General features: G+C 47.2%; 1 protein-coding gene across 1 annotated transcript in view; it reads left to right on the top strand.

Annotated features, from left to right (window-relative positions):
* Positions 1-11,068: 11,068 nt before the first annotated feature.
* CACNA1B (calcium voltage-gated channel subunit alpha1 B) overlaps positions 11,069-15,288 on the top strand; it is a 153,308-nt gene continuing 149,088 nt past the window's right edge. Inside the window, exons 1-3 of the mRNA XM_087869664.1 lie at positions 11,069-11,240; positions 11,860-12,012; positions 13,262-13,452. Coding sequence (XP_087725790.1) covers positions 11,069-11,240; positions 11,860-12,012; positions 13,262-13,452 — 516 coding nt within the window. The remainder of the gene's footprint in view (positions 11,241-11,859; positions 12,013-13,261; positions 13,453-15,288) is intronic.

Here is a 15,288-nt window from a genome sequence, read left to right as displayed (position 1 = left end):
AATTGAGATGAATTTGTGACCACGTGGATGGACCTAGAGGACATTACGTGAAGTGAAGTGAGAAGGAGAAAGGCAAATACCACATGGTCTAACCTTTATGTGGAACCCAAAGCCAGAACAAAACACAGCAAACACCAAACTCATAAAAAAAGAGATCGGATTTGTGGTTACCAGAAGTGGGAGCTGGGGGTGGGGGGGGTTGGAGTAAGGTGGTCGAAAGGTACAAAGTTCCAGTTAGAGTATCAGGACGATGAGTACCAGGGATGCAACGAGCAACACGGTGCCCGTAGCTGCCGCGGGTCCCACAGGAACGCTGTGAAGGGGGTCCTAGGAGCTCGCCACATCTCATTTAAATTGACCTCTGTGAGATGATGGGTGTTAGCTGGACCTGTCGTGGTGATCCTTTCACGACAGACGCAGACCAGCACATCCTGCCGTACACCCCACGCTCACGGTGACGCGCCGGTGATTTCACAGTAAAATGGAAAAGTATTTTTTAGATTCAGCTTATGAAACATTATATTTATACATTTAGCAATTTTTAACAGTGACTTTCAAGGTGACTAAATAATGTTTTATTCCATTTCACAAACTTAGTGTCAAACGTTTAAAATTTCTTTTACAAATTTACTGTAACTGGATCTCCTAAGTGCTTAAGTGTTGCGTACCCAATAAATTAAAGTGTAAAGATGATGAATCATAAGTTCGTTAAAATGTTCCAGTCCTTTTTACAAATTTCTTAAGTTTTCAACTTGAACTCACAAGTCTAAATCAACTTTTCCCGTTACATTTGTAAAATTAGAATCACAGGGCAAATGTGATGCTAGAAGCAACCGCATTCGGGGTGCTGGTGTGTTCCGGCAAATTCGCTTAATCATGACCTAAACTATAATGCAGAAAGTTTGACTTCTATGAACACTTCCATGTTTCATTGTGCGTCTTCCCAGGGTTATCATACGGTCACCCCCCGAGGAAACCATCATCATAGAACGATGAAGTTGGGGCTTCCTTCCCTTTCGTTTTGTGATACCGCGTGGGCTGAGGGCGCGGCCACGCCGGCTTCTCCCCACTCGGTGCTGGCGGCCTCAGAGCATGTGTGGCTGCTGTTTGGCTGTAATTCTGTTTTTATGGGTAGATTCTGTGTTTTTATGGTTCTTAAGATTGCAGATACATTCTTGCCTGGGTCCAAACACCTTTAAGACCTTCATTAAAAAACAAAGTTGGTTTCCTGTCCCACGACCATGACGACTCTGACACGTCAAAAGCGGTTTCCTTGTCTTCGGGGTCTTTGCTGGCTGGCAGTACTTCTGAGGTCCTTTTACTGACGTTTCAGGGTCTGCTGGTGGGGATCGTGGTGCCTGGCGGACAGACGGCCCTGAGCGAAGGGAGAAATTCCTGTTCGTCCTGTGTGTTTTGTCTCTTGCCAGCGTTGGAGTTTCCCGCGTGCCCTTCAGCCGCTGACCCTGCTGCGTCTGTCCGAGGCTGGACCCTGCCCGCAGCTCCCCGAGCTGACACACGGGCTTCCTGCCTCGCGTTGGCCTGTGGCTCGGCAGTTAGGGCTGGAGGGCTCGCTTAGAGAAGGGAAACGCTGCAGCGATAGTTCAGTTCTCCCGCGTTCACTCCCTCAGTGGAACTTTCTCTCCTCTCTCCCCCGCTGGCTGTCGCGGCCGTCCTGCTTTGTGGCTGGGATGCCAGCACGCGTGTGTGAGTTCTCCAGCTCCTGCCACGCGGGTCTGTATCCACAGCTCACGGACAGAGTCGCCTGTGTGTACGGATTTACACAGACCTATCATTACTTCGCAACTTGCATTTTTACCCCTTAACATTATCTTAAACATCTTCCACGTTCGTATGTGCAGGTTTATCTGATTTTACGTGCCCATCCGTGTTTTACGCGTACACACAGCACAGTTAATTTTCCTGTGCCCCGCGGTGAGCACCGGTTTTCTTACAGACGGTGCTGCTGTGAACACGCCTGCACGTGTTTCTGCACGCATTGGTGTGACACGTCTCATATGCAGTTAGAAGTGGTTTTCTGAGTCACAGAGATGCTCATTTTAAAGTTTTCTAGAAGTGGCCAAATGCTGTCCAGAACGGTTCTGCAGTCCTCTCTTCTGCCCGCAGGGCTGCTGCTGACCTCGCTCGCTGGGACGTGGCCACACGGAGGGTGAAACGATGTCTCCTCTGCAGTGCGGTCGCATTTCCCTGCTCACCAGTGCTTTTGAGCATCTTCTTTTCTCTTTTGCAATTTGCTGATTTTTCTGACAGGTTATTCGTATTTTTAATACGAATTTATAGGAACTCTTTCTATATTCTGGAGACATTCTATGTCAGTTATGTGCCTTTTCTCCATAGTATCTTCCATGTTGTAGTTTAAATTTTACTGTAGTCAAATTGATCAACCTGTTACTTTATGGTTTGGGATTTTTATGTCTTCTTTAGAAACCCTTCCCTACCTTACAATCATAGAATTTTTTCCTTGTTTGTTTCAAAGTTTTAGAGTTTGCTTTCTGCACTTAGACCTCTTTTTATTTTCTAATTTTTAAAATTGTGGCAAAGCACAAAGAACATGAACTTTGCCATCTGAGTCACTGTTAAGTGCACGGTCAGTGGTGTTACACGGACTCACTGTGTTGTGCGGCCAACACTGCCCTTTGTCTCCAGGACTCTGTTCACCTTGAAAATCCGAAACTCTGTCCCCGTTAAACCCTAACTCCCCGGCCCTCCTCTCAGACCTGGCAGCCCCTGTTCTGCTCTCCGTCTCTATGATTTTAACGGCTCTGAGCACCTCATGTGAGTGGAATCGAGCAGTGTTTGTTTTTTGTGACTGGCCTATTATGCTCAGCACCGTGTCCTCAAGGTTCATCCGTGTTGCACCCTGTGTTAGGATTTCCTTCCTTTTTTGTCTGATTAATACCCCGCTGTATGTAAATACAAGAATTTGCTTCTCCCTTCATCCGTTAATGGACACTTGGGTTCCTTCCACCTTTTACCTGTTGTGAGTAATGCTATGAGCCGGCTGAACAAATATCTCTTAGACCCTGCTTTCAGTTCTTTTGTGTGTGCTCTGAAGGTGGAATTGCTGGGCCACATGGTCATTCTATGTTCCACTTTTGGGAGAACTGCCACACGGTGTTCCACGCGCCTGCACCATTTTACATTCCCACCAACAGTGCACAGGGTCCCAGTTTCTCCACATCCTTGCCAACACTTCAACACTTCTCTTTCTTTCTTTCTTTCTTTCTTTCTTTCTTTCTTTCTTTCTTTCTTTCTTTCTTTTCTTTTCTTTTCTTTTCTTTTCTTTTCTTTTCTTTTCTTTTCTTTTCTTTTCTATAGTGGCCGTCCCAGTGGGTGTGAGGTGGAATTTCAGTGTAGTTCTGATTTGGCTTCCACACTGGTTAGTGATGTTGAGCGTCTTTTCATGTACATATTAGCCATTTGTGTGTCTTTTTTTCTTTTTTTAGAGAAACATCCATTCAAGTCCTTTGCCTATTTTTTTTTTAAAGATTTTATTTATTTATTTGACAGAGATACAGACAGCCAGCGAGAGAGGGAACACAAGCAGGGGGAGTGGGAGAGGAAGAAGCAGGCTCGTAGCGGAGGAGCCCGATGTGGGGTTCGATCCCATAACGCTGGGATCACGCCCTGAGCCGAAGGCAGACGCTTAACCGCTGTGCCACTCAGGCGCCCCCCTTTGCCTATTTTTATTTTATTTATTTATTTATTTATTTATTTATTTATTTATTTATTTATTTATTTATTTATTTATAAGATTTTATTTACTTATTTGACAGAGGGAGACAGCCAGCGAGAGAGGGAACACAAGCAGGGGAGTGGGAGAGGAAGAAGCAGGCTCCCAGCGGAGGAGCCTGATGTGGGGCTCGATCCCAGAACGCTGGGAACAAGCCCTGAGCCGGAGGCAGACGCTTAATGACTGCGCCACCCAGGCACCTCCTTTGCCTATTTTTAAATTGGGTTTTTGTTGTTGTTGAGTTGTAGGAGTTCTTTATGTATTCTGGATATTAATCCCTTATTAGATAAACGATTTGTGTATATTTTCCCCCATTCTGTAGGTTGTCTTTTCACTCTCCTGACAGGGCCCTTTGATGCACAAAAGTTTTAAATTTTGATGAAGTCCAATGTGTTTTTCTTTTATTGCCCATGCTTTTGGTGTCATATCCAAGAAGTCATTGCCAAATCCAATTCCATGAAGATTTTCTCCTATTTTTTTCCCTAAGAGTTTCATAGTTGAAGGTCTCACATTTAGATGAGCAAAGATCCATTTTGAGTTACTTTTTCTATATACGATAAGGGTCCCATTTATTTTTTCATGCGGATATTCAGTTTTCCCAGTCCAGTTTGGTAAAAAGACTGTCTTCCCATTGAACGTCGTAGGCATTCGTATTGAAAATCAATTGATTGTGTATGTGAGGACCGGTTTCTGGGTTATTCTTGTGCTCTGTGGGTCTATATGTCTGTCCTTAAGCCAGTACCACATTATTACTGTAGCTTTGTAGAAAGTTTGAGATCAGAAAATGTGAGTCTCTCAGTTTTGTTCTCCTTCAAGATTGTTTTGGTTATTCGGGGTTCCTTGAGATTCCATGTGAATTTTAGGATGAATTTTTCTATTTCTGCAAAAAATGTCATTGGAGTTTTGATAGGGATTGCATTGAATCTGTAGTTTGCTTTGGGTAGTGTGGACATTTAACATTATTAAGGTTCCAGTTCATGGACATGGGATGTCTTTAAGTTTGTTTAGTGTTCTTTAATTTCCTTCAGCAACGTTTTGTAGTCTTCAGTGTACATATAGTTTACCTCCTTGGTTAATTTTATTCCTAAGTATTTCATTCTCTCTTGATGCTATTGTAAATGGATTAAAAAAATTTCCTTTTTTGCTTGTTCATTGCAAGTGTATAAAACACAGCTTGTTTTCTTGTTTTGACTTTACATCCTGAAACTTTGCTGAATTCATTAGTTCTGGTAGTTTTTGGTGCATTTTTTTAAAACAAATTTAGGGTTTTCTACATATGAGATCTGTTGGGATTTGTATTGCAATTGCATTCAAGTTGTAGATTAATTTGGGGGAAAGGGACATCTAATGATGTTGAATTGTCTCATCTATTAATATGGTTCATTCTTATCCCGTTGTTTCTCAAGAATGTTTTGTAACTTTTGTTATTAAGGTATTATACTTACTTTATTGAGTTATTCCTGGATACTTTTGATTTGTTGCTATTATGAACAATATTTTTATGACAGCTTTATTCAGGTATAATTCACACACCATGGAAGTCACCCTTCTAGAATGTACCGTTCAGTGGTTTTCAGTAAGTCAGAGCTGTGCAGCCATTACCACTTCTAGTTGCAGACCCATTAGAATGATAGTTTTTAAAAATTGTATTTTCTAATCGTAAATGAAAACAATGTAATTCTGGGTATTTATTTGGTATTCCACAACCTTGCTGAACTTTCTAATTACCTCTTATAGTTTTTCAGTGTATGCTTTTGGGTTTTCTGTATAGAAATCACATTATCTGTGAATATGACAGTTTGTATTCTCCTTTTTAATCTTTATATATTTTATTTCTTTTTTTTATTGCCTTGGCTATGACCTCCATATGATCTAAATAGTATACTTGTATTTTTTCCTGAATTTAAAGAGGGTTGCTCCTAACACATATTGTCCGTTTAAGGGGTTTTTCTTTCTATCCCTAGTTCTTGTCTAATGATATTGAAATTTCACTTAATAATTTTTCTGAAATTTTTTGACATGATGACATGATTTCTATTTTGATTTTTTATGTGATGGATTACATTAATAGTTATTCTACTATTGAACTATTCTTATGTTCCTATGACAACTGGCCATTATATACTCTTAAAATATGTACCTTTGAGTTTTATTCTAATTTGTAATTTAAGATTTGTGTTCATAAGTGAGATGTGTATAAAATTTTCTTGTCCTTTTCCAATTTTGATATCAAGATTATACTGGGATCATAAAATGAGTTGGGGAGCTTTTCCTGTATTTTTATTCTCTGAAGCAGTTTGTGTGACATAGAAATGATCTGTTCTTTGAATGTTCATAGAACTCGTTCGTACGGTTGTCGGGATCTGATGTTTTGCCAGAGGATGCCTGAATCCAAAATCAGTTTTGTAAGTGGTTTTGGTAGGCAGAATTCTGAGAGAGCCCCCAGGGTGTCCATCCCTGCCTGTGGTCATCTCCCCTTGAGTGTGGGAAGGACGTGGGTGTGATAACAGATCACTGCCATCGTTAGTTTATTAAACGGGTGACTGAGTTAACCGAAAAGGACCAATCTAATTAGGCGATCCTTTTAAAGGGACTGAGCCCTTCGTAAAAGCAGAGAGTTCAGAGGTGTGAGAGGGACTGTTGAGGGCCAAGTGGCAAGGACCTGCGTGTGGCTGCCAGGAGCTAAGAGAAGCCCCCAGCTGACAGCAGGACAATGGGAACGCCATTCCTACTGCAAACAACGTGAAGGGCTGGGAAGCACCACGTGCCTTAGGTTAGCCTCTGGGTGAGGGTGCGACTGGCTGACGCCTTGGTCTCAGCCTTGTGAGACCCGAAGCAGAGAACCTAGCTGCGGTGCGCCCTGACTTTGACCTCCAGAGCTGTGAGCCCCTCGGTGCCGTTTCAGGTTACTAAATGTGTAGCAAGTCTTTACACAGTGATAGAAAACGAATACAGTCATTCATGGTTTATTCAGGTTTTCTACTTCTTCAATTACTTTTGATAATTTGCATTTTGGGGGGATATATCCATTTCATCAAAATTTTAACATTGGCATAAAATTGTTAATAATATTCTTTTGTGATTCTAAAAATCTCTCTTGCCTGCAGTTTCGTTCCCTGTATGTAACTACGTGAATGTACACGTGTATACATGTGTGTGCATACATGCGCATGCATGAAAGTGTCATGCGTTTCGACATGTGTGTGTCTGTGTACAGATGTGTACACACTCTCTTTTTCTTGATGATTCCTGCCAGAAGCTTGTTCATTCTAGTCAACTTTCAGATTCAGCTTTCTAGATCTCTGTTTTCTGATTGAACCATGTCTACACTTACCTTTATTATTTCCATTTTTCTCTTTTCTGTAAATTTACTCTGCTGTTCTTTTTTAAGATTCTTCAGACATATCTGTGCTTGGTTTATTTATTTTCAGTCTTTCAAAAAAAATCATCTAAGTTTATAAATTTACCCTTAAACATCACTTTAACTGAACTCCACAATTGTAATATGTAGTATTTTCGTTGTTGATGGGTCCCAAATATTTGGTAATTTCTCTTTTTACTTCTTTAGTTAATGAGTTATTTAGTTGTACATTTTGAGGGTTTCTGTACCTATAAATTTTCTTTTACAGTGTGTTTTTATAGTTGTATTCTCATTTAAATACGTTTATTGAATAGCAGAAGTGCGATAATGTATGTTACTAATTCTTTGAAATTTGCTGAGGCTTTTTTTATGATGTAGGATATGGACAGTTTTCTCTCTTTTTTAAAAAGATTTATTTATTTATTCAAGGCAGGGAGGGATAAAGGGAGAGGGAGAGAGAAACTCAAGCAGACGCCTCACTGAGCGTGGAGCCCGTCACGGGGCTCCTTCTCACGACCCTGAGATCAGACCTGAGCAGAAACCAAGAGTCAGATGCCCAAATGACTGTGCCACCCAGGAACCCTGGACATGGGCAATTTTCGAAGATATTCCCATGTACTCAAAAAAGGCTGTGTTCTCTATTTGTTAGGGGTAGAGTTCGATAGACAGATGAGACAGGAAAGAGAGAGAAGATTGAAACTATATAATACATCAAGACTGCTCGTTTTTAAGAAGGTTTATTTACTTATTTGAGAGAGAGAGAGCACTCACACGTGAGGAGCAGAGGGGGTAAGAGAATCTCAAGCAGGCTTCATGCCCAGTGTGGAGCCCAACTCGGGGCTTGATCTTACAACCCTGAGATCACGACCTGAGCCAAAACCAAGAGCCAGACGCTTAACTGACTGAGCCACCCAGCCTCAAAGCTGCTAATTTTGTTTTCATCTCATGTGGCCTTACTGAATTTTGGTATTCAGGCCTTCAGATTCTGATAGGAGGGTTGCTGGAATCTTCGACTGTGTTGGAATCTGGGGTGATGAATTCTTTTATATCAGAAAATATGTTTACTTTGCCCTCACTCTTCATTGACAGTTTAGCTGAATATAAGGTTCCAAGGCGACTGTTACTTTCCGCTGCTCTTTGAAGGTGTGACTTGGCTGTCTTCTGGCACATATTTTTGCCAAAGTGAAGTTTTCTTTTCTTTTCTTTATTTATTTTTTTAAAGATTTTATTTATTTATTCGACAGAGATAGAGACAGCCAGCGAGAGAGGGAACACAAGCAAGGGGAGTGGGAGAGGAAGAAGCAGGCTCCCAGCGGAGGAGCCTGATGTGGGGCTGGATCCCATAACGCCGGGATCACGCCCTGAGCCGAAGGCAGACGCTTAACGACTGCACCACCCAGGCGCCCCTTCTTTTCTTTTAATTACCCTTTTTCTCTAGGTATTTTGTCTTTTCTTTTCCTTTCTGGGAACTTCTCAGTCTGTTCTTACGCCTGGTGTTCTGCAGTTCTTCCCTGTTTCTGGTTGGATGTATTTTCTTTCTTTGATTCGTACTTGTCATGCACTTTGAATTTGAGAAGTCATTTTTAATCCTGTAAATTTCTCACCTGCTACCTCCTCAAATGTTGTTTCTCCACCATCTCCCCGTCCTCTTCCACAGCTCACACCGGATGTGTGCTGGGCATATGCTCCAACCTCCATCTTGCTCACTTTCTCTCTCATGTCCCTTCTTTGGCTTTTTGATGTCTGTGGGTGAGATCTTCAGAACTAGGCTCTGTACTATTTTCCAAATTGTTAATGCTCTCAAACTGTGTCTTCAGCCCAGAGTTCATTTATCATCATTATTATTATTGATATTCTTTCAATAACTATTTGTTTATTGACAAAACTAGCTAGTCTTTAAAATACCTACCTGTTTCTGGCTGTGTTTGTTTCATAATGTGTTGATTTCATCAGAACAAAATTAATCTTCCCGTCGTCAGTTTTGATAGTTGAACGTCTCTCATAGCATTGGGCTTCTTCACGCGCTCTGGACTTTTGGTTTGAATAGATATTTTCTTGTTGCCTTTCTTTTCTTTTCCACTGAGAGTTTCACCTTATTTTGGCCGTAGCTCCATCTCTTTGTTTTTTTTTTAAAGATTTTATTTATTTATTCGACAGAGATAGAGACAGCCAGCGAGAGAGGGAACACAAGCAGGGGGAATGGGAGAGGAAGAAGCAGGCTCATAGCGGAGGAGCCCGATGCGGGGCTCGATCCCATAACGCCGGGATCACGCCCTGAGCCGAAGGCAGACGCTCAACGACTGAGCCACCCAGGCGCCCCTCCATCTCAAATTCTATTCTCACTGCCGTGTATCCCTAGCGGGGGGGGGGGGGCAAAGCCTTCTTAACCAAGAGTCCAGGATGCGTTCTAAAAGCAGAGCCACCAGGATTGTTGGTGCATTGAATGTAGAGTGAGGGGAGAGAGGACTCTGGGGTGACACCCTGGTTTTGGCTGAAATAACAGTGGAAGAGTAGTGCTCACTGAGTGGGTATTGGGGAAGAAGCAAGGCCGCCCCAGGGCATCCACTTCTTGAGTCTGGTGGACGAGGCAAAGGTGGCAGTTGAGACCTGGAGGGGCTCCTGGGGAGTTCAAGGGAAATGAGGGAGTTGACCAAAGGGCAGAGAAGAGACCATTTAGAGCGGGAGACTTGAGCACCGAAGTTGGCAAGACACAGGCTCGAACAGCATTTCGGTGGAACGGTGCAGGTGAGAACCTAACGGGGACAGGAAGGTTAGGCGGTGGGGAGACCCAGGACTGACACTCTGATTGAGCTTTGGTGTGAAGGGAGCAAAGAAATGTGCCGTGCTGAGAGGTGGATATCAGATCTTTTGTTTTTTGAAATGGGAGACATTGGACTCTGTTTTTCTGCTAATGGAATGGATTATGATGGCTTTCCTGAATCCCCTGAACCCTCTCTTCCACGTTCCCTGCCCCACCCCACTGTTCTCCTGGGAGAAGGTGAAGAAGGGCGTGTGTGGTGCCTGCTCAGGAACCTCCGCCCCCATTTTACCCATCTCCACTCCTCATCACCTCTTGTGAGGCGGCTTGCTGTACAGCTGGGGTTGCTCTGGGGACCTGGTTCTGGCCTGGATTTAGTTGGAGGACAAATTCAAGGCCAGGCCAGGTGCCAGAGAGCAAGTGTCCTCTCAAGGTGATTCCTTCTAGCTGTAGGGATGGTCACGCTGGAAACAGCCATTGCTGACATTACTGTGGGGACGTCTGAAATCTATCCCTGCCTCTTCCTGCCTGGCAAGTCTCACACCCTGTGCCAGCCCTGTGTTTGGACAGTAGGGGACACAGGCAAAATGGTGTCACTGTTCTTGGGAGAAAGGACATGGGTGGTGGGGCGTGTGTTCTCTCACTTCAGTTCCCTTCTTCTCTTTTCCTGCCAGGATCCTGGCCACAGCTGGCACTGACTTTGACCTGCGGACCCTGCGGGCTGTGCGCGTCCTTAGGCCCCTGAAGCTGGTATCTGGGATTCCGAGTGAGTCTGGCAAGAGCGATTGGGCCCAAGCCTACCTGGATTGCTAACCTCCTCCCCCAACCCCCCCACAGCCATGGCCACAGTTAAGCCCTGACTATTGGCCCCTTTGGCTTTGCTGCCTCGGGTCTCTGTGCTCCTGACCCCCCAGGAACTAGGTGTGAAGAAGCCTTGAAATTGTCTGTGAGAGCCCAGAGAATGGCCCTGTTTTTTCGCCCTGACTTGGCTTCCCCCATTGGAAGCTTTACTCCTCCTCACATTCTCTGCTATATTTCCAGCTCTTTGCTTCTTTCCACACACATAAGAGATTGAGCAAGGTGGTGGGTAGGGTGCCTGAGAAGATGGCCAGAGGCTGCAAAGGACCACCTGTCTTGGCTCAGGCTGGACAGGGCCATGGACAGCTGAGGCCAGGTGAAGACGTGCTCCTGGATTCAGATGCTCAAGGAGCTGAGCCTGGGCAGGAACAGGACCCCGGCCCCTGTTCATCCACTGCAGTGGAAGTTTGGTTTTGGGTTTCTCTCAGAGCCCCGGGTGGGCAGGGACCTAGGGCTGCGTCCCCCTGAGGCCGCCGCAGGGAAGCCCCTGTTCTGCCCCAAGACCCTGCCAGGTGAAGGCTCAGGTCTGTATCTAAGAGCTGGGGCCAGGTGGGAAGGGGGTCATGGTGTTGAGCTTCCTCTGTGAGGAGTCCCTTTGGCCTGGACACACCCATGCCTTGTGGTTAGTGGTCCGACACTCCCAGGAGCAGGTCCCCTGCTTCACTGCCCCTAAGGAATTGGGTCTGTCGGGAACTCCTGTGCTTCCCCCCCCAGGATCTCCTGCTCTCTACCTCCAGAATCTTCTGCTTCTTCTTCCCAACACCCCCTCACCTTTCCCCTTAGGGTTCTCTGCTCTCGCTCCCCCAGAGCCCTCCATAGGTCCACATCTCTCCCCCAGACTCCATACTCTGACACCCCACGCTCTGCTTCTCCCCTGCTTCTGGACATTACTCAGTCTACTTCCCTCTAAGACTTAGGTTTGGTCCCCTGCGCTGAGGGCTCTCCTGTAAGCATGTGCTGTTCCCCCAAGACTCATGCTTCCCCATACTCCCTGCTCTGTCCCTACTTTGGGGGCTCCGGGACCCCCAGTGCTGCCCAGCCCAGGCCCTGGCTAGCCTGCCCACAGCCCCACCCGAGCCCCTGCCCTGCCCACTCCGCTCTGACCTGCCTGCCGTGGCTGCTCTGGCCCAGGTTTGCAGGTGGTGCTCAAGTCCATCATGAAGGCCATGGTTCCACTCCTGCAGATCGGGTTGCTTCTCTTCTTCGCCATCCTCATGTTCGCCATCATTGGCCTCGAGTTCTACATGGGCAAATTCCACAAGGCCTGTTTCCCCAACAGCACAGGTGAGGCCTGGCAGCACCCCTCAGACTCATTCGTCCTGGGGATAGGCCCTGCTCTAGGAACCAGGTGAATGGGGTGGGGCTTATGTTCCAGTGGGGGACACACACAGCACAACCTGGAAAACACAAATACGTGAACAAGCACATAAAGCAATGATGGCAGGTTGGAGTAACTTCCAGGAAAAAACAAAAGGAGAATTTTCAATAGAATAATTTGGGAGCCTGCTTCACAGAAACCAGCCGGGGGAGGCCTCTCTCCTGAGGGGACCATGGAGCAGTGATCAGAGTGCAGTGAGAGGGGTTGCTGGGCCGCCCCCTGGGCCCGAGAGCTCCCGTTACAGGGAGCAGTGCGTGCGGAGGCCAGAGTGAAGAGCAGCGAGAACAGAGGGAAATCCTGCGGACTTCGTGGCCGTGGCGGCAGCTCCGAGCCTTGTTCTGAGGGAAGTCAGGAAGGCGGTGGAGGGCTCTGAGTGAGGAGTGACGTCATCTGATCGTTCTGGCTGCTCCAGGAAGGCCAAGGCACAGACAGGCTGGAGTAGGGGGCTCCTGTCTTGACCCAGGAGAGATGGCGGCTGTGGCCAGAATGGGTTGGGTTCGGGTGCGTTTTGCAGTGAAGCAGATAAGCCATATGATCATCTCAGTCGATGCAGAGAAAGCTCTTACTACAATTTAAATCATTTTTAAAAGCCTCCTGTCAGGGCTGGCGGAAACCTATCGACCCTGAGGGGCCAGCGCAGTGAGGCCCCCTGCCACCCTCTGGGCACGTGTTGGTTGGGCTCTGAGCTGACCTTCCTGATGACCCGGGCCTGCAGGGCTGACTCCAGTGTGGTCCTGGTGCCAGAGTGACAGGCAGAGCTGCACGTCAGGGTCTTGGCGGTAGCTTGGCTGTGAACGAAGGAGAGATCAGGGTGGTGGTGGTAGGAAGACTTGGGTGTTGGGACTTTGTCTTGTTTGATTTTTAGGTGAATAAGTCTCATGTTTAAACAGTGAGGGGCAGGCTCTAGTCGAGAGGGAGAGGTTGACCAGTAGTTCCTGGGAGGGTTAGTCTGGGCTCAGGGGAAGGCAGATTGTAGGCGCAGGGAGAGAGCCGGTGCGCAGAGGGATGGTGGGAAGTCGAGGCAGGGTTTCCACTGGTGCTTGATTCCTGCCCCCTCCCTGGGATGAGGTCTCCGCAGCCCAGGAATCCCAGCAGGGGGTGGAGAACTTGGGTGTCTCTGGGCTCAGGGTCTGTGTGTCGTTCTTCTCTTCGCAGATCCAGACCCAGTGGGTGACTTCCCCTGTGGCAAAGAGGCCCCCGCCCGGCTGTGTGAGGGCGACACTGAGTGTCGGGAGTACTGGCCAGGGCCCAACTTTGGCATCACCAACTTTGACAACATCCTGTTCGCCATCTTGACGGTGTTCCAGTGCATCACCATGGAGGGCTGGACTGACATCCTGTACAACGTGAGTCGCGTCTTGGCGCTGGGACTGTGGGTGGGCCCTGGAGCTCCTGGGGTCTCATTTGGGGTGATGTTTCTGAACCTAAGAGCCTCTGCCCAGCCCCAAGCTCCCTTGTTCACCATAGGATGAAATACAGGCCCCTTCCTTCAGATGGCTCCACCCAGGGCCCACTCTCACCGCTGTCCACTCAAGCTCTTGACCTTGGTCCTGGAGTCTCCAGGACAGCTTCTCGTATGAAAGTGACACTGAGGGCCAGGCGAACACTTCAGGGATGCAACTGCTGTTGATGGTCACTATGGCAGCAGCATGACCCCTCAGGCTCGCCGCAGGTTATGCCCCGCGTGAAGTGTCTCATCCCTGTTAACTCATAGAATTATCTCAAGAACCCCATCATACAAGGAAGAAACTGAGGCGTGGAGAGGTTGTTTAATTTGTTCAAGGCCCTAAGACTAGTGGCAGCTTGCTGGGAACTACTAGCTGTGCCATCCTGCTGGGGTTTTCTGGATGGAGTGAGGGCGAGTAAAGCCTGCTGGCCTCTCCTTGTCTGTATGCTGCCTGCGGAAGACAGCAGGGCTGGGTTTAGGGCTGCACGGCGCCGACGAGTAGGGAGACCTCTCTGATGATGCTGGGATTCTGGGGTCAGAGCGTGTGTCTTGCACATTTCTGTCTTTTCTGCTGTGTCTCTCTGGTACTGTTTCCTTTTGATCTTCTTGCCCGTTAGAATGCCTGCCCATCACAGTGGTGTATACAGGGCAGTCTGGGTTGGTACTCGTGACAGAAGCTGGTCTAAGGCTCTTGCCTGGTGACCCATCTCACTCCCACCTCCCCTCCATGTGAAGCTTTTCTTGGAGGACTCTCCCATGAATGAGCAGAATGCTGTCTCTTTTTTTATGTGATGAAAGCCCTAGCTACCTTCCACCCCCTAGAGCCCTGTGAGCCGCCAGAGCATGAGCACAATTAAATCAGGCCCTTGGGGGCTTTGGGAGGTAGAGAAAGAAGGTACACGTGAGCTAGGAATCTGGGAAGGTTTGGCTGGAAAGCTATGGCTGGTAGATTGCTGTGTTCTGGATAGCTGGCATGTGCTCTGCCTGGTTACTATGGGTGGAGGACCCTGCAGTACGAGATACTTATGTTGAACCTGCCACTTGCACGCTGAGGTGGGGTTCGGGCTACAAGTGCCTGGAGTCCTGTGTTCCCAGCCTCAAGGATCCTGGGGAGGAAATGATGGTGGTATAGTTTGGTGGCATGATGGATGGGAGGAAAGGGACAGACTAGGACCCTTTGCTCTGTGCCTTCTCCCTGGGTTCATAGAGACCCAGAGAGATCTCAGGGCTGAGCGTCCAGCAAATGCTTGGTAAATGCTCATTGAGCAGGCACAGGGAAGATGAGAAGTTAAGGAGAAGCTGGCCCAAAGTCCGTTGAACCAGATCCCTCCTTGGAGTGGGAGTCGTGTCTCATGACAGGCTCCGTTTAATTGAGGAAAAGAGGAACGGGCACAAAGGCGATTATGAGGAGCTTGGCTGTTCTCTTCCTGCAGCCAATCAAAGAATAATTTCCCAAAGACAGACCCTAAAAATAGCTCTGAGCTGGCCACATCCCTGCCAGCCAACCCCACTTGAACAAGGACTGATAGAACAGGTTTCTACAACTTTCAATGCCCACTGGGACTTGGCCATCGGCCCAGATGACTCAGACTGGTGGGTCTGTGCCCTGGGTGGGGGGCTGGGCAGGAACTTGACCCTGGGGCAGGAGGCACTGGTCAGGAGAGCCACAGAGGAGTCATCAGACACTTATTTCCCTGGGACCCATTCTCTGGGCACTCCCCGAGATGCTCCTTGT

Source organism: Ursus americanus, chromosome 18 (genome assembly GCF_024610735.1).
Source record: "Ursus americanus isolate L20-20 chromosome 18, mUrsAme1.1.p, whole genome shotgun sequence".
Taxonomy (NCBI): domain Eukaryota; kingdom Metazoa; phylum Chordata; class Mammalia; order Carnivora; family Ursidae; genus Ursus; species Ursus americanus.
This window is presented reverse-complemented; position numbering and strand designations above follow the sequence as displayed.